General features: G+C 44.0%; 1 protein-coding gene across 9 annotated transcripts in view; it reads right to left on the reverse strand.

Moving 5' to 3' along the window:
* Positions 1 to 12,037: 12,037 nt before the first annotated feature.
* SFXN3 (sideroflexin 3) overlaps positions 12,038 to 25,317 on the reverse strand; it is a 105,719-nt gene continuing 92,439 nt past the window's right edge. For 5 of the 9 annotated variants that reach the window (XM_029610247.1, XM_029610245.1, XM_029610244.1 and 2 more), the window contains one exon: positions 17,535 to 22,429. In XM_029610247.1, the coding sequence (XP_029466107.1) occupies positions 22,400 to 22,429 (30 nt within the window). In that variant the 3' untranslated portion in view covers positions 17,535 to 22,399. Of the gene's footprint in view, positions 12,199 to 17,534; positions 22,430 to 25,317 lie in introns of those variants that run through there. The other 4 variants (XM_029610241.1, XM_029610240.1, XR_003857909.1 and 1 more) reach the window with 3 other exon arrangements.

Genomic DNA, 25,317 nt, shown 5'->3' on the forward strand with positions numbered 1-25,317 from the left:
CTGAATAATATTTCCTCTGTTGTTTGTAACCAGCTTTGCACTTATATGTTGGAAAGTCAGGCTAAAAGCCACATAAATAAATAAAAAAAGTAAATGGCATTTTTGCCTACCAGGGGCCAGCATACACTATGGTTGAAAATCAAAATGTAATCCTTCAGGTTATTTTAATCAGGGTTTAATAACTTTTCTGGGTTCTGCTTTGCTAGGTACAGAATCCAAAGGATGGAAACCAAAAATATGTAAAATCATAGGAAGGATATTTGTCCTTAAGCCAGCAGGAGAAAAAAAAAAAAAAGGAGGTGCATCACTTCCTATGCAAATTGCTGGTGAGACTTCTGCTGTACCTCCAGAAAGATAGAGGGCAATCCAGAGGAGGAATATCAAACTGGGGCAGCTTTTCAGGCAACACTTCAGTACCTCAGCATCTCAACGTGAGGGATCTGGAGGGGAGGAGAGAGGGAGAGATCATAGGCAATAGTTTGCCTGCTCAGTTTGGGGAGGGCAAGAGCGATGGGGGTCCTATTGGCAGAGGGAGGGAGGCTGATTCAGCCCTAGCAGCTGCAGTGTTTTGGGGTGAATATTTTAGAGTTATTCAGATTCCTCAAAAGTAGAAATACTGCACAACTGGTAAGCATTTTTCAGTGGAAAGGAAGTTCTAGAACAAGAGATCGTAGTACGAGGCTGAAAGGGGGTGGCCTCAGCAGGGGGTTGGGCAAAAAAAGAGCGACCACCCTGGGGCCTGCGCTTTCGTTTCGGGAGCCTCGCACCACCATGGTAGCCCCATCCCCCACACTATAATTTCCTGTCGGCCAGCACTCCAGGACCCCACTGCAGGTGATTCTCCCTGGGCCCCCCGCACCCTTCGGAGGTCAGCTCTGAGTCTGCAGGATGACATGAGGAAACGCTTCTTCAGAGCAAGTGGAGCAGCTGCACAGAGCAGTCTCACAGTGAAGATAATGGAAATCAAGAAAACACAGAGCCATCCACAGGCTGGAGTGGGGGCCTAAGACAGTAATGACATGCAGGGCCCCCTCATTTCATTACATCTCAGGTATGTCTCTCTCTCCCCAACCTCACCCTTCCTTTCCCTCCCACCTTCCCCTTCTATTCCCTCTTTCAACTACCCACACCGCTCTCCTCCTCTTACTACTCATAATCCTCCCCTGCTACTGATTATCTCTCCTGCCAGCCACTCACCTCTTTCCTTCCTGCTCATCACTTTCTTTCCTTCATTCTCCCTCACTCACCCCTCAAGCTGTTTCTTCTTTCTTTCCCTTTGCTCCTTATCTTCACTCACCCTTCTCTTTCCCCTCTCGCTCTCCGCTCTCTGACCTTCACCACTTGATCTCCCCTCTCTGTCCCTCCATTTGATTTTGCCTTCCCTCACTCTCTCTCCCCTTGCCTTTCCCCATCCCTCGCTTACTTCTCTGACTCCTCCCACTTGCTCTCATTTCCGACTACATCTCCCCCTCCCCCTTTTGCTCTCTCCTCATTGCAGCATTTCCTATAGTAGAGATGTGCTTTCATTTGAAACGAATCGGGAAATTTTAACAGAACATCCTGTTTCATTTCATTTCCTTTCTAAAAAAAAAAAAAAAAAATTAAATTTAATTCATTTTTAGTTTTATTTCGTTTTCCTCATGGTCTAATCACCAGCCTCAGCCTGGGTCCTCTGCTACACCTTACTCCCACCACAAAGTTTAAAGAATTCAAGGTTCCCCAAGCCTGCTTTCTTCCTCTGAATGCCTCTTATCCTTTCCTTGGTCTTTAAAGTCCAAATGGGGCAGGAGCAATCCCCAGTTGCTCTCACCCTACTGGGTCGATATTTCAAAATGGCGCTGTCTTGCCCTGAAGCTGGCACTGTCTTGGACAACAAAATGGCACTGGCCTCAGGGCTGTCAGTCACCAGTTTCAAACTAACAGCCAAATAGGGGTAAGAGCGACTGGGAAATTGCTCCTGTTCCATTTAGACTTTAAAGACCAAAAGTGGGGTAAGAGGTATCTGAGGCAGGGGTAGGGAGGGAGAATCTCGAAAGCCCTTGATTATTTTTAATTTTTCAGACGCTGGGGGTTTTTAGGTGGGGAGGAGGGTCCTGTTGTCATTCGTGTTGTTATATATGTTTCAAATAAAAAAAACAAAAAACGCAAACAAAAAAATGAGAAACAAAAAGCAAAATGAGATGAAAATAATGTAAGTACAAACCTCTATCCTGTAGTGGTCATGGGCCTATTGTATTGCATGTTGAATGTGGGCTTGACCCTCAGAAGCTATGAGTAAACAATTACAATACAGCAAACCTCCCATGCCAAAACAGCACTAATTGCCAGCGCTCAAACAATAACAATCTTGCCTATGAAAAAGTAACACTGCAAATATCACACCAGCTCCTAAAATACCAATACACCTCCTATTAGAAAAATGAAACAATCCAGGCTGCTATACAACCCTACACAGAAGTTAAACACTAGCAGAATACTTCACTTCTGTCACACATGCAAAACACCTACAGACCTTCACCAAATACAGAATAAAGAGACCATAAAGTAGAAATAGAAATGTGCAGACAAAAACTGAACTGGACATCGCAAAAAGCCAGATTCTATTTACAGTGCAGCATTGCAAAAACAGAAGCCACCATTCCTCATAAAATATCAAATAATAAAATCAAGAAATATAAAATATTAATCATAATTGTAAACCCATATTAATAACAAAAAGAAATATTTCAAGGCAGCTGAAGAATAAACATCCAAAATTTAAAAACTCATTTAAATTTTTTTTTTTAATTTCCCAAACACCAATAAAATTTTTCAAAACAGCAGACACATCAAACACCCAATAATTAAAATTAATAAGGATTTTTTAAAAAAATCCCACTCTCCAGTGTACTTGGGGATTCATGGTGGAGGGAAGGCACACAACTTTCTCCTTTCTCTCTCATATATGCACACACAATCTCTCTCTCATATATACTCATGCTCACACACTCATGCTTCCTCTCTCAGATGCACATACTCCCTCTCTCCCACACGTGCATGCGCGCGCACACACATACATATATGTATATTATATATATATATATATACTGTCTTACACACACACGGGCTTCACTATATATATATATATATATATATATATATACACTGTCTCACACACACACGGGCTTCACCTTTTCTTTTCTTCCAATTGCTCCCCTGGGAGCTCTGGGCCTGTCTCTTCAGTTTGGCCTCTATCGGGTCGAGATCACAAGGTGGCCTCCACTCCACTTGAGCTGCTGGTGGGATGCAGTCCTGCTGGCAGTCCAAAGCATTTTCTCTACATAGACCATCGACGGACGGATGAGATCCACTGGGCAGACTGTTGGCCTCACTACTTCAGCCCTTTCTTCTACTTCTCATCCCCTTACCTTACCACCTCAGCTTTTCCTCCCTTTTCCTTCACTATCTTTCCTTTTTTTCCCCACTTTCCCCCCTTCTGTCTCTCCAGAGGCGCTTCCCTCCCTCCTCTTCTCACACTACCTCAGTTCTTCCCCCATTCCTGTCCCTCTAGAGATTCTTCTTCTCACCCCTTACTGTCTCAACCTATTCTCCTTTCTCACCATATTCTCATTTTCCCCCTTTTCCCCATCCCTCCCTCCCCATCCCTTGCTCTTTCCTCCCCTTCCTATGCTTTCATCATTTTCCTCCTCCCCCCCCCCAATGCTCTTCTCCCAACTTCTCATCCAGTGACTCCCAGGCTCTTCCTCTTCCCTTTCCAAGTGCTGGGACTCCCTAGTGCAGTTTATTACAGTCGGGCTTCCTCCTCATCACGCACAAGCGAGAAGCAGGAGCAGCATTTGCGTGATGACATCTCCTACTGTTGCAGAGCCAGTCTCATGATAGGAGCTGTGAAATCTCACTACTCCTTTAGTGAGACTGTCCCCACAGCAAAGCCAGATGACGTCACTCAAATGCTGCCTCTGTTTCTGCTGCTAGCTCGCTCAGAGAATGTGGCTTTTTTTTTTTTTAATTTTGGCTGCCCGCAGGGAGTCCTCTGGGTGGCCCCACAGCCTCCACTCCATTTTGGTCGCTGGTGGACCCGGGCCGCTGCTTCCTCGGAGCCACTGCCCTGTGCAAGTGCACGACTTGCACAGGGTATTGCGTCAGACCTGCCTCTGAATATCTCCTTCCCTCTGACTACTGAACATGCTTAGTGGTAATTTATGACCCATCCCAAAAAGAGGACAGACTATAAATTAGGGAGGTCTTTAAGATCATGAGAGGTCTTGAACGAGTAGATGTGACTCGGTTATTTACACTTTCGAATAACAGAAGGACTAGGGGCATTCCATGAAATTAGCAAGTAGCACATTTAAGACTAATCGGAGAAAATTCTTTTTCACTCAACGCACAATAAATCTCTGGAATTTGTTGCCAGAGGATGTGGTTAGTGCAGTTAGTGTAGCTGGGTTCAAAAAAGGTTTGGATAAGTTCATGGAAGAGAAGTCCATTAACTGCTATTAATCAAGTTTACTTAGGGAATAGCCACTGCTATTAATTGCATCAGTGCATCAGTAGCATGGGATCTTCTTGGTGTTTGGGTAATTGTCAGGTTCTTCTGGCCTGGTTTGGCCTCTGTTGGAAACAGGATGCTGGGCTTGATGGACCCTTGGTCTGACCCAGCATGGCAATTTCTTATGTTCTTATGTTCTTATATGCAAAAAACCTACCTCAAAAATCCCAAGATGACCACTAGGTAAAATATTTGTGTGGGTTCTAAGCCCCGCTATTGTTGTGAAATCTCCCCTGTTTTAAGTGATAAGTTGAACAGAGCTGTAAGGAGCACAGTCACACCTCCTTTAGTTATGTGAGTATTCTAGGATATATCCCATTGCATTGTATACTCTCAGTTGTGACAGTAGCTTGAATATTTCTTCTTCTCAAATGGAAGCGTTCACTCTACAGCCCCATATGTCTTTTGTTTTTTCTATCATTTGGATGACTTCTATCATATCTATATTTCTTTCCCTTGGGATGATGACCTATAGATTACACCTACATAGATATTAGACCGCTTAGGTTTCTGCTTGACAACTCACAGCAATTCAGCGAATCCATTAGTCTGTCAATGACCTTTATTTTGGTAATGACACCTGTGCCTCGGCCCATGGTCAGGCCAGGCCTCTATGTCCAGGCTTGGGAGCTCCCCCATCAAACATCTTTCTTCGGCTCTTCCATGCCAGATAATGGCATCTGCTGGATTCGCACTGGAGTGAATTAACACCAACCTATTCACCCCCGTGGATGGCGCCATTTTGATGAACAGCGATGCTGTACTGGACCAGGTAAGTGGGGTCTGAGGAGGATCCTGGCCCTGGCACTTTTGTGGGTGGGAGGCCCCGGGAGGTCTTGTTTTTGGCCATTTGAGGGGGGGGGGGTTCATTTTTTCATTCATTTTTTTTCTCATGAATGCAAACAAATCAAACAATCCACTTCCCGAAAATGAACCGAATAACAAAAATGAAAAGTTTTTCTCTGCACATCCCTAAACCTGCTTCCCTCTTTTTCCCCTCTTGCCCTCCAACCTCCCATCACATCTTTGTTGTAAAGTGTATATCCTAGTATGGTCACCTCCCAGTTTTGTTTATAAGAATATATGACATGCCATGCCAGGTCAGACCCAGGTCCATTGAGCCCAGCATCCTGGCTCTGACAGTAGCCAATCTGGGTCACAAATACCCAAGTAGATCTATTTCTTGTTACTCCAAGGGATAGCAATGACTTTCTGTAGTTTACCTGGCTAATAACATTTTATGGACTTTTCCTCCAGGAACTTGTCCAAATCTCCTTTAAGTCCCGCTATGCTAGGCACTTTGACCATATCCTCTGGTAACAGCTTGATTGAGCGTTAAGTCAAAAATGTATTTTCTACAAATTAGTTTTAAATCTGCTGGTTGTTATTTTCATGGAATGTTCCCTTGCTCTAGTAACTTTTGAAAGGGTAAATAACCATCGTTTATTACCTGTTCCACCCCACTCATGATTTTATTAATGTGTATCATGTCCCTTCTCAGCCATCTCTTTCCTAAGCTGAAGAGCCCTAGCCTATGTAGTCTCTCATCATAGGGGTCATTCCATCCCCTTTATCATTTTTATTGCCCTTCTCTGCACTTTTTCTAGTTCCATTATGTCAGTTTTTAGATGGGGCAATGAGTACTGCACACCAGAGATCACGCTAAAAAAAGGAGGCTGTAGGGAAAATTGTGCATCCCTAGCACCTCCTCGACATCGGGTGCCCAAGAGAGGTGGCTGGCATTAAATTTGCCGCATTGGAAGCGCGGGAAAGTTTTTGAATCACAGGGATTAGCCAATAGTCTCATTTGCATAGAGTTTTCACGTGATGAGTCCTATTAGCTACGTGCTCGATTGGACATGCGTTTTGGATGCGTTAATCCTCACAGTTGGAGATATGGACGCGCATCCAAAACGCCCGAACGAATCGCATGTTAAGCCGTGCACTGGCTGCAGCGCATGTATTGCATTGGCCTGTCTGTATTGCATTGAATAGCAGATGGGTGGTAAGAGCAGTGGTTGTGCCATTGGTTTGGGGGCCTTTGAGATTAATTTAGTTTGTCAGCCCCTTGATAAGGTGGCTTTCACGAGCTAAAATGCACTGAATCGTGCCATGTCGTTTGATGCACCTTCATGCATTTCATTTACCAATTTTTTTTCTTACAATTATCACAGCAATCAAAAGCCTTAAATGAAGCTGAGTTGGCCCCTATGGAGTAATGAAAACAAAAAAAAAAAAGACTATACTACAGGTTTTTCAATTTAGACTTCAATTACGACAAAACACAGGCAAACAAACAAACAAAAAAAACAAACGCAAGTGATGTTGAAACGAATGCCGAGGTCAGCTGCATCCTAACAATTGCCACATTTTTCTCTGCAGTTCCATTGAATGAGCAGCTGTGGAGGACACTTTTTCCATTATGAGACCCGTGCTTAATGGAATTAATGCCATGGCTGGAGTCATTAGAGCCTAGTTTAGGGAAACGTTCATAGACGTTTGTGCAGGCCAGGGTTAAACTTGACAAAAAAAATAAATCACAACAAGAGAGACAGTTTGGTACTGATGCATAAGCAAAAAGTTACGGGCTCTCTTCTGTTGCAAATTAACAGCAGCGAGCAGCAACCGCATGATCCGACAACCCCATGGGAAGCAGGGCACTGAGTCCCGGGACTTTGGTGAAAGGCAGGGTGGCATAGATCCGAATGTCTCAGGACTGGAGCAGGCTTCTGGGGTAGTGCAGGGCATTGCTGCATCTGGCAGAGGTACTACTCCTTGCAGCAGAATGCTGTCACCCGCCGGCGCCTAGAAGTTGCTCTCAGATATTTCCATTGGCAAAACAAGGGCCGGATCAAAAGCTCACCTTGACAATGGAGCCTGTTTGGATAACCATGAACACCCATCTTATGGAAAATGTTGCACTTTAAATTCTTTGTCTATGGCAGCATGTATTTGTTTGGCCAGGAGTGCGAATCAAGACCCAACCCTCTTTAGGTGAGCTGTTCACCTGCAGCAAACTACGGCAGAGAAAGATGGACATCCTTGGTGTTTAAGATTATTACTGCTGTTGCTCAGTGAAGTTCAATTACATTTCCATCTCAGAACTGCTCCGGTTTACTGTACATTTTTCTTACTGTTAATTAAACAAGTTAAAGTTTGATAGTACCACACATAATGAATTACTTTGCTAAAGATAATCCACAGCTTGTGGCCTTTAATAGCTTTTCAGTTAATTATAGGAGATTAACCACTAATTAAATGTTTTCATTTTCTTCTCGTCTTCTTTGCATCATAATGTAATCTTGTCTGCTGTCAGCCTATTTTCTGCCCTTAAAGTACCACCATCCTCTTTTAATAGGTATTATAATTTCCATTAAGGACTCTCCTGGTAATTAGGATGAATATCATGAAGCTAAATGTGAATGTACACCGCGTTCTGATAGTGCTGCGCCTGTACCATTACCCTGATATATGGTTTACAATGGGCCTTGAAGCAAAGAGCTTGAATAGTCATAGATATTCCAAGCATGTTGGAACGACTTTCAACATGACCTTGGACTGAAGCTCAGTTAGGAGGAACTATGATGTTTTTATTCCTCTTGTTTAGCCAGTCCCGAGATGCCACCACAGGGTGGGGGGAACAGTGCATTTTATTTCACAGCAGGGGGGGGGGGGTCAACACAGGATGTGAAACCCATCACCGGGGTTTTCCAGAGTAATTACATTAAGAAGTTACGTGCTCTTTGGTCTCCGCTAATGATGTAATTCTTCTTCTTGGCCCTGCAGTTTTCCTCTTATGCATTTGGCTTCCAGCACAGTTAGAAGTGGCCTTTATTGGGCTGTAGCACTAGCTGAGGGTTTTCCTCTTATTTTTATATGCCCCTCCCATCAGGGCCATTCCTGGAATTGGGAAGGAATTCAGGACAACAATCCTGGGCCTCACTCATTGGCCTCTTCTGTCAGACCAGTGAGGGGTGCTGCCAGCAGCAAACTGATGTTCCATTGCCCAACAATAGTGACAGTTTTTGTGGTCTCCTCCCACTACAGTTCTTTACCTTCTACCTCCCAGCAGCATGAAGCGCATTTTTTTTCTTACCTGCATCTGCCACCTTCATTCTGAAGTCTGCAGGTGTGGGACCATTCAGCATCACACATTCTGACTGCAACCTAACATTGGCAGAGGAAGCAGACACAGGTAAGAAGTGCTGCTCTCCTCCTGCTGCCAGGAGGGAGAGAGGCAAGCAGAATGATTAGCCTCAGGCCTGCACCCCCTCTAAGGCCAGCCATCACAAGGATAGTCTTCAGCTGGAGGTCACCAAATGCAGTTCCCTCAAAAATCCAGCTAAGGGTAAACATTAGGTCTGATCACTAGTATCTCCTGAGTATCTTCCTCTAGGGGTGGTGAGCACAATCTTTATAGCATCGCCTCCTGGCTGGTCCAGGGAGCAAAAGCCTGACGGGGAATCACAACTAGGTCTTCTGTATGGCAGTACATGGCACGTGCCATTGAGCCCCCAGCTGACCCCTATAATGAAATACTTAAGGATATTGGCAATGAGGGACAATAGATTCCAAGAGCTGTATTATATAGTACAGTTCAGTATACAGTATGGATGCAACCTACACTATTTGCTACCTTATTAGACTTGCAGTTTACATGCTTTTCCTTTACCAGCCTGCAATATCACATACACAAAGCACATCAGAATTGCTAAAGATATATAGTAGATCTACTGTCTATCTCAGGTGCATGCTTTCACAAGGCCCTTGTGTGCATTTGGCTTAATCTAAGTGAGAGAAGTGTCCTAAAAAATGTCTAAAAGGAAAACACAAATGTTATTTTAGTACTATGCACTCCTAACCCCAATTTCTACATTGTAAACTACAGTATGATAGTACTTGCATAAATTAACTTTTAAGTCAATTATTTTATGTTGCAACTTGTTTAATTCTTTTTTTCTGTTGGGGGTTTTATTTTACCTTATTTGTAACTTTCATTTTATTGGTGCTTATGTTTGTTTTCTTTTTACATTTTGTTTTTTTAATAGCAAAGACAGAAAATGCGCTTTCACCAGTTACCACTTTGTGGACCTTTCAGAAAAATTTCTTAGTCATCAGCTCTGGAAATTGAGGTTACAATCCACGACTCCTTGTTAAAAGACACCTTTAAAAGAACAAAGAAAATGATGACAAAAAGAGGTCCCAGACAGCCCAGCTAGTCTGCATGTTTCTAATGAAATAACACAGAGCCAACCTAATGTCAGGCTTTACTCTCACATCTATGTAGCAGAGGAGCCCCGGGCTTTGCCCATGCTTCCATGAATTGTTACTCTTTAGAAGTCCATCTCATCCACTAGGCTGTTGTTCCCAGCTTTCACCACCCTTTCTAGAAATATTTCCTTCTGTTACCACCAAGTGTAATCATAGCGTGACTTCTAGTTCTAAGACAAACTAATGCTGAAGTATTCCCTTGCCAGTCTGATTTTCAGGATAGCCACAATGACTATGCAGGAGATGGATTTACATAGATTTGAATACTCTGCTTTTATCTCCTGCATAGTCATTGTGGCTATCCTGAAAACCTGAAAGTATAATAATCAATCTTCATCCTCATTGTCTCCTAAAAGATGATTTATGCCTCACTCCTTCCTGAGGTTTTCCTGATGTAGGATTTTTCCTTATGCAACTTACCTTTAACTGGTGGTTTAGAAGCTAATTTCAAGTCGGATCATACAGGGCTCTCTCTGAAGGAGTTCATTAGGCCCTTCTCTGATGGAAGCAGACCCCCCCCCCCATGCTGCTCTGAACTCAGAAGACCCTATCATCACCCTAGGCACCAACTGCTTAGTCAGCCTTTGCTAGCAGATCAGATGAAACTCGGGAACTGCAGAGTCTGAAGTAACTGGCTGCCAGCCCATCCAGGGTCATGGTCATGGGGCAGGCTGCGTCCACTGGGGATGGTAAGTCAACGGCTCAGCAGGATGCTGTTCTCCTTCCCTCTTAATTCAGCAGATTGGGTCAGGACAGATTTAAGGGAGCTCAAGTTGTGAGCCATTGCCTCTTCTTACTTCTGCAGAGTTTCTACTGCTTTCTTGTCATGTCAGGCTGATGGAGATTCAAGCAACGGACTGCTGTTTCTCCGGCTGTCCACTGCAGGTATCTATTCTCTCTCTCTCTCTCTCAGGGGACTTACTCTCTCCAAAAAAAGGCCTCAGTCCCCCTTCAGCTCTGATTGAAGAATTAGAAGGAATTTCTAAGCCTTGGTTCCCTGGAACAAACATTAATCTGTTTCAGGATACTCAACAGCTTGCCCCCATGCAGGAATCCAAGGCGCAAGCACACTACGTCTACTCAGGGCTCCTTAAGAGTCCTTCTGCCTCTATTGAGCCTTTCCCCTTCCTCCATCTGGTCCCTCTCACTACTTCTAGTTATTAAGGGACTTGAAGTAACCGCTCAAGCGACTCCAGCCACTAGATTTCTGCTTTGATGCTTGTGACTCATTGTCTCTGTACTGACATCAATGGCTCAATAGTCTCTCGGCCAAGCTATGGTGCAAGCTGCTGCAGAGCCACTCAGGCCCTCTCCATTTCCTATAGGGAGCATATTTGTTAATCATTGCTACGGATACCTCGACCCCTTTTCAAAGGCCGACAATGCTGCTACTGCACTGCCCTTGAGCCTCCTTTATACTCCTTCTGGAGCTGGGGTAAAGATATTGGGTTTTATCTACCTTACTTACCTCCAGGAAAGGAAAGGAATGTAAGGATTCAGAGAAGCTACACGGAAGCTGTTTGCGATACCACAACCCTGATGGCACTACTCACAAGGCAGGAGATGAAAGCCAGTGGCATAGAAAACAAGCCAAAGAAAATAGAGAAGCAATGAAAGAGAGAAGGCAACATTTGTCTATACAGAGGGGAAAGCAGAGCTAGAGCTTAAGCTGGTGGAGAAGGGTAGAATAGCTTGGCAAAAGAAAGGAATGAAAAATGGATGAAGAGAAAGAGAACATTAAAAACAGACACATACGAGAAACGCAACGAGAGAAATTTTGCACTTGGCACGCCACATACATTTTCTGATTTAAGAGTGCCCTCTACTGGGTATTTTACTTTTAACATTGGAAGAAAATGCTTCACAACATCACATGGCTCAGAACCAACTCCCCCTTCCACATCATTAACCAAATGCACTGTAGCAGGTAGATCCTACATTCAACAGGGGTTACCAAACAGTTCATATTAGCAGATAATCTAGATCTGAAAAACGGATTAGCATGGCTACAAAGCAAAATAAGTTGTACTTTAATTATTGCTTTTCCAAAAAGAAATTAATTTGCTCTACTAATCAAAGTACACTAATGTAAAGTTCACTGTATATAAAGTTATCTGAGAGTGCCAAGGTACCCAATTGTGAAGCTGTGAAGGGAAAAACCAGTAATCAACAGCGATCATCTGGGGTCTAAGGGGGGGGGGGGGGGGGGGGGGGAGTAGTTTGGCCTTATACTTTTTTTTATTTATCTGTTGTCAGAGTCCATCTTTCTATGCACAGCACGCAGTTTTTGGCAACAGAAACCATGTCCAGCTTCAGAACGTCTTGATGAGTGGTGTTATAGTACAGCCGAGCAATGAAGAATGTTCATACGGTGACTGGTAGAGAATGGGAATAAATAACAAATGAAGGTTAACGGACCTCTTACTTTGAAGACTGGAAAGAACAACTTGATTGAGCAAGAACTGCGATAGAAATCTTATTTACTTTGCAACAGGATAATTTCTTCCTGGCTGGGATGGGGCTCATAGCCTGGACACGGAAAGGTGCAGCAACGGCTGCATTTTCTTATCTGGGCCAAGCTATACGTTATTTTTTTCCAGGCAAGACTGAGCTGTAGTTCTTGAGACAAACAGTTGCAAGGCTAGGGTAGACTTTTGGGTCTAAGGCTAGAGAGGCATAGTTAGCCTCACAGCATGGTTCCTTAACAGCATACAGGAAGGCATCTTTCCTTAGCCAGCAAACTTTTCTCCCGAGCCAAGCACCATAGGAAATGTAATTCAAAAGGCTCAATTATCTATAATGTTGAAGGCCTTCTGCACTACACGTTTACTGTGATGGATAAGTAATAGACATGTTTTGGACTTGTTCTGGGATATCATTTCGAGAGATATAGCAAAGGAAATAACCAGGTGCAACCAGAACAGAAAGCACCTTTCATTACTGTAGAAAATCTGATAGAGGGTCAACGTGCATTATTGTATGGATGGCTCCAGGTCTTATCAACAGACAGTTCAAGTCATCCTTGTCAGTTTAAATATTTCTATATATATCAGAGAAAATCATGGCGAGAAAACAGAAAATCTTAAATTTGAAAAGGATATAGAGAAGCAATAGAAAGGAAAGGAAAACATTTATTAGATGATTATATGTTTAGAGTAAGATATGCAGAGGCAAACAAAACCAAACAGGAATTTATTTGAATGTAGCATTTTTAAATGACACATACAATTCTGAGGTTTATTTCAAGTGTGTTGATTCAGTGAATATCACCTATATAGAGTGTGTGCCACAAAAAGACTATATGACGATATTAGCTAATTAGATCATCCCAAGTCACCCTTCCATTAGGCATAAATCACCTAAGGAAAGAGGTGAAGAAGTTGTATCTTATAGGGATGTGCAAAGCTTGAACCTATTGGTTCGGGCTTCGTTTTCGGCCCACCACGGGAAATCTCGTATTTCCCGCGGTTCGGGCCTTTAAAATTCAGGGAGACCCGAATTTCGGGTTAGTGCGCACTAATAATTTTTCGTTAGCGCACACTAAACTCAAAATGAATTTTTCCCGAAATTTCAGGAAAAATTCCTTCGGATTTTGGGTGTCCAAGATGAATGCACATCCCTAGTATGTTATTCCCCAGGCCTAAAAGTGTTAGTCTCACCCTCAGTGCATTGTACAATAGATATATCCCATGCTGCTAACACCCGGGATGTTAACAGTTTATGGATTTCTCCAACAACTTGTCCAAACCTTTTTTTAAACCTAGCTATGCTAGCTACCTTTACCACATCCTCCAGTAATGAATTCCAGAGCTTAATTGTACATTGAGTGGAAAAAGAATTTTCTCCAATTTATTTTAAGTGAGCTACTTGTAACTTCAGGGAGTTTCCCCTAGATTTTGTATTATTGAAAGAGTAAATAACCGATTCACATTTATCCATTCTAGTCCACTCATGATTTTATAGACCTCTTATATCCCTTCCTTAGCTTTCTCTTCTCCAAACTGAACAGCCCTAACCTCTTTAGCCTTTCCTCAAAGGGGAGCCATTCCATCCTGTTTAACATTTTGATCGCCCTTCTCTGTACCTTTTCCAATTCAGCTCTATCTTTTTTGAAATGCAGCAACCAGAATTGCACACAGTACTGGGAGGGAAGTGAGGAAGGCCCGATTGCGTCACCATGCGTAATTTAATAATTGCCCCCCCTTGCGCATGCCGCTCCCACATGTGCATGCCGCAATGGATTTTATAACATGCGCACGCCGGCACTCCTTTTAAATTGTACCCCTTAGCCTCCTGCATGATCTTTATCCTGTTGGACTTTATGCCATCCTTAACATAAAGTGCCACCCTACCACCAAACTGATTCATCCTCTCATTGCAATATAATTTAGAGCCTGGTATAGTATTGTTCTATTGGTTATCCGCCTTGCCCCTGGCTTTGGAGATACCAATTAAGTCTACCTCTTCATTCAGTGCTATATATTCTAACTCTCCCATCTTACTTTTTAGACTTTGGGCATCAGCATACAGATATGTGAAGGAAGGTACTTTATTTTTTATTTCTATATACAATTTTCTTAGAAGTTGCCAAGGATAATTTGGAATTTTTTAACTCAATGTGTTCTTTACTTATATGCATGCTTTTATTAGAACCTCTCTAGTGGCCATCACATCTGGATGTGAGAACTATGTGATCTCGACATTTCATGCACACATCTTTGTCTGAATTTCATGTTTGGCCAATAAACAGTATCACAACCTGCAAAGGATTCAGATTTCTCCAAAACCAATATGGCTAACAAAGTTGTATCTGAAGCCCTTGAAACCTTAAGCAGTTGCACAGACTGCACCACCTACAAATAAAAAGTGATTTTATTTCTGACAAGTTGAACAAATTATGCACATAATTTAAAGCTGACATGCACTGCTGAATTTGTAACAATAGATGATATCAAAACAGGGAAAAGAATGCAAGATTTATTCATTCATTGAACTACTGTAATCTAAAGAACAGTTTATTTAATCTAAAAATTGACATTTCAAACAACTCAGAACCATTTGCTCCTAAAAAGAGAAAGGAAAACATTGTTCTATTCTTTTCCAAATATTATGCTTCAACTGTCTTTTTGCTTTGCCTTATTTTTCAATACACAATTTAAGTACATATTTGATAAGAACATGTGTAGAGTGGGTTGGTTTATTTTTTATAAAAATGTTGGTTTCATAGCAGCATATATTTCCTTTATGCTTTGATTCTGTGCACTAACTGCAGACTAATGATTGTCTTAATTTTTCATAAATATCTTAACGAACTGTACATTTCTAGCCCGTCTATTTGTCTGTTCTATTTTCCTCCTGAGAATGTGCAAAATTAGCCTAAATATTTTGTTCTCTGTTTGCGAGCCATTGCCATAAGCCTCATAAATAAACAGCTAATATGGGCCAAAGCAATGATGTCATGACAAATACAACAGCTTTCCTATGTTCTAACATATAAACATGGCTGGATATCTACTTATTGGTGCCACCGGGGAGGGTGAGCTGCAGATCATGGCAGTGCCAGTCCTCTTCTGATGCCTGAAGGGACATCCTTGATCAAGTACATCCTGTGACTACATTTATATTTTCCTTAGGCCCCCAAATGATCTTTGTCTTCCTCTATGGATCATTCTTTTAAAATAGGACAATTTTTAAAGACATTCGTGTGAGTAAATAGCAATTTATACGCATAAATCAACTGCCTGAAAATTGCTCCCACTCGTTATGGCTAGAACCCACCCTAAAGTTGATGTAGAATCCTTTCACACCGAGGATAGGTCTCCAAGGGCACGTGCCCAGGAGGGAAGGGTTAAGACGGTTGCTATAGTTGGTGATTCAATTATTTGAAAGGTTGATAGCTGGGTGGCTGGTGGACGTGAGGATCACTTGGTAACTTGCCTGCCTGGTGCAAAGGTGGTGGCCCTCACATATCACAGACAGGATTTTAGATAGTGCTGGGGATATGCCAGCTGTCTTGCTACATGTGGGTACCAATGACATAGGAAAGTGCAGGAAGGAGGTTTTGGAAGCAAAATTTAGGGTTTTAGGTAGAAAGCTGAAATCCAGAACCTCCAGGGTAGCATTTTCAGAAATGCTCTCCATTCCACATGCAGGACTCCAGAGGAAGGCAGAGCTCCAAAGTCTCAATGCGTGGATGAGACATTGGTGTAAGGCAGAGGGTTTTAGATTTGTTAGGAACTGGGCTTCAACTTAACCAGAGTGGAACTAGGCTGCTGGCACTAACCTTTAAAAAGGAGATAGTGCAGCTTTTAAACTAGTTGGTGGGGGAAAGCTGATAGTCACTCAGAAGCGTATGGCTCGGAATGATGTATCTTTGAAGGATACTAAGGGATCATGGAAAATTGGGCACCCCAGTAGAGAGGTTGCAATAAATGCCAAAGGGGACCAGGTGCCTTTAAGTAAAGTGCAGAAAGATTCCAAATTATCTGTCAACTGATGAGCGGGTTGTTAATACAAATGAGAAACAATTTGAAATGCCTGTATACAAATGCTAGAAGTCTAAAAAATAAGATGGAAGAGTTAGAGTTTATAGCACTGGATGAAGAGGTAGATATAATTGGCATCTCAGAGACCTGGTAGTAGGAGGATGACCAATGGGTCACTGTGATACCAGGACACAAATTATATCAAAATGATAAGATGGATCAAACTGGTGAAAGGGTGGCACTATGTGTTAAAGAAAGCACTAAGTCAAACAGGATAAAAGTTCTGCAGGAAACAAAATACAATATTGAATCTTTATGGGTAGAAATTCCAGGTGAAAAAGGGATAGAATAGTAATGGGGTTGTATTACCATTCTCCTGGCCAGAATGAACTAGCAGACAATGAAATGCTAAAAGAAATGAGGGAAGTTAACAACACCAGCCACACAGTAATAATGGGTGATGTCAATTACCCCAGTATTGACTGGGTAATTGCTACATCAGGAGATGCTAGAGAGGTAAAGTTCCTAGATGAAATAAATGACTGCTTCATGGAGCAGCTAGTATCAGAGCCAACAAAGGGAGGAGCTATTTTAGGCCTAGTCCTTAATGGAACACAGGATTTGATGCGGGAGGTAACAGTGTTGGAGCCATTTGGCAATAATGATCACAACAACATTATCAAATTTGACTTAATAATTGGAGGAAAGGCAAAAAAGAAATTACTACCACAGCATTTAACTTTCAAAAAAGGTGACTATGATAAAATGAGGAAAATGTTAGGAAAAAAAATAAAAGGAGCAACTTCAAAGATTAAGGGGCGGATTTTAAAAGGGTTATGCACGTAACCCTTTAAACCCCTCCTGCGTGCGCCGACCCTATTTTGCATAGGCCCGGCGATGCGCGCAAGCCCCGGGACGCGCGAATGTCCCAGGTCTTGAAAAAGGGGGCGGGGCATGGGCGAGGCGGTCTGGGGGCGGGGCAGGAGCATCCAGGCACAGCGGCCATTTGCCGCTGTGCTCGAGATTGCGGGCCAGCCATTGGCCAGCACGCGCAACCTACGCCTGCCGGAGGCAGGTGCAACTTCTAAGTTAAAGGTAAGGGGGGGATTAGGTAGGGCTGGGGGGCAGATTAGGTAGGGGAAGGTGGGGGGGTGGAAGGAAAGTTCCCTTCAAGGCCGGAGGAGCGGCCTCGGAGAGAATGGAGGAAGGCTGCGTGGCTCGGCGCGCACAAGATGCACAAGTGTGCACCCCCTTGCGTGTGCTGACCCAGGATTTTATAACATGTACGCAGCTGCACGCGCATGTATAAAATTGGGCATAGATTTATGCTCGCCGGGTTGCGCGCACAAATCTACACCCACGCGTAGCTTTGTCTACACCCACGCGTAGCTTATCTGCCCCTAAGAGTTTAGCTCAGGAATGGATGTTGTTTAAAAATACCATCTTAGAAGCCCAAAACAAATGTATTCCACACATTAGAAAAGGTGGAAAGAAGGCTAAACAACTACTGGCATAGTTGAAAGGTGAGGTGAAAGAGGCTATATTATTTAAAAGAACATCTTTCAAGAAATGGACCAGGGATGCGAATGAAGGAAACAGTATAAGCACTGGCAAGTCAGATGCAAAGCATTGATAAGGAAGGCAAAGAGAAAATTTGAAAAGAAGCTTGCCGTGGAAGCAAAAACTCATAATAAAAACTTTTTCAGGAACATCTGAGGTAGAAAGCCTGCAAAGGAGTCATTGGGACTATCAGATGATCAAGGGGTAAAAGGAGTACTTAGGGATGTCAAATAAATGCTGGCCATCTAGCCCCTCCAGTCTGCTCATTTGTACTGTCCCCACTGATAAGGGTACCTCCCATCTGCCAGTCACAGAGAGTGCGACCACCTGTCAGATTTCGCCTTGTTCTGGACAGCCATTTTGTCTTCCTCCTGTGATTCACCATCTTGGGTAAAATGTACAAGTTCTCCCTCTAGTTCCCACCAACACCCACTTTTTCGCCATGCCTACACACACTCCTCCTGGGTCTGCATGCTTGAAGGCTCTTACCTCTCGCAGGTACGAGGCCCTGAAGTTAAAGTGGTGGAGGGGGGCCAGCTAGGAGCAACACAACCCTCCCTGACTCCTTCAGACGACGGCTGGGCCAGCATCCGGACATCCTACATGGCCTTTTCAGCTTATGAGGAAACTGTCAATGACAAGGGAATGCTCCGAGGCGGCTGAAACATGGCTGGGCCTTGCAAACCGAATAAATGCAAGTAGTGCCGAAGAACATTTCAACCGTGTCTGAAATACATTTTACTCATGTGGTCAGCCCCCACCTCCAAACACTTCTAGTTCTTCTTATAAATATATATACTGCACAGACAGACGGGGGTTTGCAGTGTTTTTGGAAAACCCCTTCAGAAGTGGCTCAGAGTTCAGCGAGACAAACCCCTCCCTGCCCCCAGTTCGAGCTTCGCTTTAAGAAAACGGTTCAGGCGCCAAAGAAGGCAAGTTCCAAACTGCATGCACTGCTTCAAAGCCCACGGCTACTTCTGACCCACAGTCTTTAAAAAAAAGAGGACAGTACACAGGGACGTTTCCTTCTGAAAACTGTAATGGGTGATGTGCACCTGCTTTTTCTGTGGGTACTTTGTTTTTTTTCCCCCAACCTAAACACACTCCTGGGAATGCCTCCCCCAGTGCAGCTAAAAGTACATGTGTTGTGGATTCAGGTGGCCCGTGTCCAGGCCGCCTTTTTACCCAGGTTCATGGCTTTTGAATATTGCCCATTTATCTCATGTTTTGCATTTTCATATTTCTATCTTAATTCCAGCAATGGGTCTTAGCCAATCAGGACCGTTTCCCATTCTGTGGCTAGGGAAAAACTATTTACTGTCGCTAAGATTTGTACCAGGTTGTGTTCCCGCAACACTGATTTGGAATAATATGCTATTGGGATTCCCCCAGGGAGATTTCATAAAACAAGAGGTGTTTTCTTTTTTTTTAACTTTCTATTCCACCCAAGAAATGGCATTCTGATGGGACTGACTCCTTAAAAAAAAAAAAGGAGGGAGGGTCTCTTAGTTGCTTCCATTTCAAACAACAGGTCATCAGAGGACAAAAAGCATTTCTTACGCGCAGGCTTACCACTAATTTTCAAAGTGAAAGTCCCCGCATGCTTTGTCTCAGTGCGGACACAAAAACTCACTCCTACAAAGTTACAGTGGCTATCAGTGGGGCGTAACTTGTGAGAGTACATTTACACTCCTGCTCTTCACAACGAAATGTTGTGTGGGTAAAACTGAACTTTGCACCCCACAAAAATGTCTCTGTTTTGCGCACATAAAAGCATGCAAGGACTTGAATTCCATGCGCAAAGTCCTGCACATTTCCTAATAAGCCATTTACATGCATGAAACCGCACAGATGCATGGTACCCGCACAGATAAAACCCAATTTTCTGTGTGTTAATCGCTTTGACATTTCACCCCCACACAGAGGGCGAATTTCAAAACCATTTACCGCATCACCCTCAAAAAAATGGCCTCCTTTGAAAATTCCCAGTGCAATAACGCGCAGCAATTTACACGCATGCATGGACTGTGTGCACACCAGGAGAGGCGGTCTGGGGGCGGAGCTGGCAGTTACTCACATGCTTTCTACTTTGTACGCACGGAAACGTGGCTGGAAAAAGCACCCACGCCAAGAGTAGGGGTGAGTCCGTCTGGGAACTTTTTCACTGGGTTCAGTGTTCAAAGGGAACTTTTTTTCAGCTTTGAAAACAATGTGAAGCCTGCAGGTAAAACGGCCTGTAACAACGGGAGGCTTCCCAGGGCATTGTAAGGTTTTCTCACAGAATTTCACCACAGAAATCGGACAGGGTATGGGACTGGATTTTGGATCAATGGAAAAAAACAAAACAAAAAAACTATTCTCAGCCTGCTTGGCTGAAAAGGTTTCCCTGTCGTTTCTCGCAGCAGAAATTGCATGGATAAGCAAACTTTTCCCACCAACAGAAGTATCACATGACAAGATGCTCTTATGGAATGTGTTCGGGTTCGCTATCCTAGGCCAGATGTGCTAAGCATTTTTTTCCCAGGAATGGGACCACCACCTTTGTGGATCTCTTTCTTTGTATGATAAAACTGTGTAGTGTGTTGTGACATAAAAAAAAATCCCACATAATATTTTTCACAATAGAAATCTCCTGAGATGTGGTGGGCTTTTTTTCTTAACTTTTGCAATAGAGATCTTACATGAGCAGGAGTGTCAAAATTACCTGGACACAGGAACCATTTAAGAAGATTAATAGCCTAGCAGAGCAGTGGGCTGGAAACCAAGAAGAGAGGGTTCAAATCCCATTTCTCCCACTGATGGTCCTTGTGACCTTTGGCAAGTCACTTAACCCTCCACTACCTTAAATGCAAACTTAGGAGGTAATTTTCAAAGGCGTTATCTGTGTAAATATAACATACTATCGTAGCAATTTTCAAAAGGCTAATTACGCTCTTAACACGGATATAACCCATTGACTATGCAATGGCATATATTGTAGCAATTTTTAAAAGCCCACTTACAAGGGTAAAGCGCACTTACATGCATAAGCTCCAATTTTAAGCATATAAATCCTTTTGAAAGTTACCCCATTAGATTGTAATCCCTCCCTACTGTACCTGACTAACTTGCCTTCAGCTCCTATTTGGAAAGGCAAATAATTAAATCTAAAATCTAAATCTGAGTGAAAACATTGCACTTAGTAGGCCATATGCTTCTCTATGCCTACTTCCCCCACTCCCAAGACCTCCACCTTCTGTCTTCACTTTACCCCGTATCCCCCTCTCTCTCCTAACTACCCTTCACATACTTTTTTCCTCCATCCCCTTTCTGGATCCTCTTTCACTTCCCCCCCCCCCCCCCCTCTGCAGACCTCCTATGAAGCAGGCAGTGGTGAAGAGGCATGGATTGTAAGCGGAGGTGACGCACACTCCCAGGCCTGGTCCTCCTGGCGGGCATAGGGGTGTGCATTAGCTTAGTCCCCAGCCTTTGCTCTTTCACAGCCTTCTTCTGCCACTGCCACAGTCGAGATCCGGACTGGCCTGCTCTGTGAGATCTTGGGGGAAAGAGAAAAAGCCCATAGGCTTCCAGGGGACCTGAGGGAAGGGAGAAGGTCCATGAGCCAGTAGAAAAGGCATTGCGACCCAAGGGTCTGATACCCCTGCAAAAGTGTACTTTTTTTCTCACACTCTTTCCCCTGACGAGGTTTGAGTTTTTCCACAAATGCTAAGAAAATCTACAGCATTATTCATCAGGGGCCCAATATTCATAGGTATTCGGTTCTCTAAGTTATCAGGATACTTATCTGCATAACATAGAAGGGATACACAGCAGCACGGCCATGCTGCTGAATATAACCGGATAAGTCATATCCGGATAACTTTAGACCTGCTATTGAGGAGGTCTAACTTATTCAGTTAACTTAACTGGATAAGGCTGAATATAGGTACTTATCCGGTTAAGATAACCGGATAAGTTACCCCACCTCGATCCGCCCATTGCCCACCCCCAAGATATCCAGCTATCTACTTAGCCAGATAAATACTTATCCGGCTAATTGGTGGTCACTGAACATAGCCAGATATTCAGCAGCAGCCACTTATCCGGATAAGTCCCTATGTATCCAGCTAAGTAACGTTTGAGTATCTACCCCCAGATGTTTTGCTGAAACAAAGATGGCAGGATGGGAAAGCACTTCAGAAGCAAAACCTTCATGGGATCCTCCCGTTTGCTTCCTAGAGGGAAAGGAGATCCATAAAACCTCATCCTTGAAGGCTGCTTCTGTGACCTGGAATGTTTCTGTTGGATCAGAAAAGGCTGGACATAGCACCAACAAGTCACCCACATGGCAAGTTGCCAGAAACTCAAGACCTACTACACAACACCTACAGAAAGAGCAAAATGCAATATTTCCAAGAGGTATCCTAGGACATAGTAAACCTGCTCCTCAAATCCCTGACCCCAGGTCCCAAGCCTCTTCCATACTTAAAGTCCTTTGTTAAAGTAGACCAGCTCAATGTCTGGGGCTTTTTCACGGACCAAGGCTTGAACCTCAGGCTCCAGGCGACTTACTCGCATCGAGCTGAAAAAAATACAAACACATTGAGAAAACCAATAAGGATCCTTATTTATTCTGTATAATATCTTTGGAAATTCAAATAAGCTAAGAAATATTTGAACCATCTTAAAGGAAAATTGGCTCTTACCTGCTAATTTTCGTTCCTGTAATACCACAGATCAGTCCAGACCAGTGGGTTTATGCATCCCTACCAGTAGATGGAGGCAGAGAACAAAACCTTGCGGCACTGCTACATAACCGAACGTGCCATCTGCAGTCCCTCAGTATTGACCTGTACCCAAGCCAAGATTAAATACAATTCCCCTCTTGTGGGCGAACTATAAACACCCAGGGTTCGAATCCCCTGAACTGGAGATCCACCAAATAAAACCAAGACCCGCAAGGCCCTGGCAACCACATAAGGAAATCAACTTCACAGTTGTAACTGGCAAGGATAATGCAAAATTGCGCATATGAGCCCCAGGAAAATCACTCTTTCGGCAACAATACTGGGGGAAGTCTCTGGACTGATCTGTAATATTAGCAGGTAAGAACCAATTTTCCTTTTCTGAACATACCCAGATCAGTCCAGAGCAGTGGGATGTACCAAAGCATCCCTACACCGGGCGGGAACCCAAAAGACCCACTCTCAACACACTTTCACTAAAGGTCGCCTCCTCCGGTGCCCAAACATTCAAACGATAATGCTTGGTGAAAGTATGAAGTGAGGCCCACACTACGGCCCTACATATCTCCTGAGGAGACACCAACTGACACTCCACCTGCGCTCTATTAGAACACACTTTAAGGCCACTCGGGACCGCACGACCCTTAGCAATATAGGCTGAAAAAATAGCCTCTTTCAACCATTGAGCCAAAGAAGCCTTCGACACTTTCTCCCCTTTCCTGGTTCCACCAAACAAAACAAAAAGATGGTCCGACCGTCTGAAAGATTGGCAACCTTCAGGTACTGCAAAAGCGCATGTCGAACATCCAAGAGGTGAAGATCTCTCCTCATTGCTGAGTCCCTAGACCAGGGGTCCCCAAACCTGTCCTGGAGGGCCACCAGCCAGTCGGGTTTTTGGGATATCCTCAATGAATATGCATGAGAGAAAATTTGCATGCACTGCCTCCATAACATGTAAATTTTCTCTCATGCATATTCATTGAGGATATCCCAAAAACCCGACTGGCTGGTTGCCCTCCAGGACAGGTTTGGGGACCACTGCCCTAGACCATTCAGGAACCCCGGCAACTCCACTGTTTGATTCACAAGGAAAACAGAAACCACCTTTGGCAAAAAGGAACGCACCGTACTAAAAGACACCTTGTCATAGAAATACTTAAGAAAGAGTTGCAACATGAAATAGCTTGAAGCTACGAAATTTGTTTGGCCAAGCAAATTGCAACCAGAAATTCAGTCTTCAGCGTAAGATCCTTCAAGGAGGCTCAACCCAAAGGCTCAAAAGGAGGCTCAAAGAGCGCCTTCAAGACCAAGTTAAGATTCCAGTCTGGGCAGATCTTGCGAACCAGCGGCTTTAAATGCTTCACTACCTGCAGGAAACGAACGACATCGGGATGAGATGCCAACGGTCTGCCCCGCACCTTGCCCCTGAGGCCACTCAGAGCCGAAACCTGGACTCAGAGTGAACTATAATCCAGGCCTTTGGACAGACCATGTTGGAGGAAAGATAAAATCTGCGGAACAGAAGCCAGTGAGGATCTACCCTCTGCTGATCACACCAGGACTCGAAGACCATCCACACTCTGACATAAGCCATGGAACTAGAGGATTGTCTAGCCCAAAGAAGGATAGAAATAACCGGCTCTTCATGCACAGTCACTAGGGATGTGAATTCATCCTGATTTGGCCACCCCAAAAAACGAAGCGGATTTTCCCAAAATTTCGGAAAAATTTGTTTTTCGGGGTTGCCGAAAAAAATCGGCCCAAACTGCAAGAAAACGAAATTTCCCGCGGCGGGCCAATAACAAAGGCCAAACCAAATGATTCGGCCTAATCACATCTCTAACAGTCACCGCCTCTCAAAAGCCAAGCCGCGAGACAGAAGCAATCCTCCCAATCCGAAATTATGGGACCCTGCCTCAGCAACCCCTGCAGATGAGCCAACTGGAGAGGATTGTCCTCCGCCAGACACACCAAGATGACGCGGCCACTCCGGCGCGACCAGAACCACCGGGCCTGGATGTGCCTTTATGCGACACAGCGCTCGTCTAATAAGTGGCCACGGAGGAAACACAAAGGAGAATCCCCATCGGCCAAGGACATACCAGAGCATTTAGGCCCATCGAAACAAATTCTCATCTGCAACTGAAGAATCGTATCATCTTCGAGTTGGCCACTGTTGCCATGAGATTCAGCTGAGGAACCCCTCATCTGGCACAAATGTGGTCCAGGCTTCTGGGGACAGTTCCTACTCCTCGGGACATAGTTGTGGTCGACTTAAGAAATCTGCCGGCACGTTGTCTACTCCTGCGACATGGGAAGCTGCAATCCCTTCAAGGTGATGCTATGCCCATGCAAACAACAGCTGAGCTTCCCGAGCCACAACGTGACTCCTTTTTCCTCCTTGGTGGTTGATGTATGCTACCATCATTGCATTGTCTGACATCACTCATACCATTCGACCCTGAACCAGGGGCAGAACACCTCCAAAGCCCTGTGCACCGCTCTCGTTTCCAAGCGACTGATAGTCCAAGTCTTCTCCACCATCGACCAGAGACCTTGGGCTGAACATCCCATGCACACTGCTCCCCAGCCTTTGAGGCTGGCATCTGTGGTCAACACCACCCAATCCAGAACTTTGAGAGGCACTCCCTTGTCCAAATTGGGCCGAGACAGCCACCACACCAGGTTGGCCTTGGCATCCTACATCAGAGTGAGGGGGACATAA

This window comes from Rhinatrema bivittatum, chromosome 7, assembly GCF_901001135.1.
Source record: "Rhinatrema bivittatum chromosome 7, aRhiBiv1.1, whole genome shotgun sequence".
NCBI classification, from domain to species: domain Eukaryota; kingdom Metazoa; phylum Chordata; class Amphibia; order Gymnophiona; family Rhinatrematidae; genus Rhinatrema; species Rhinatrema bivittatum.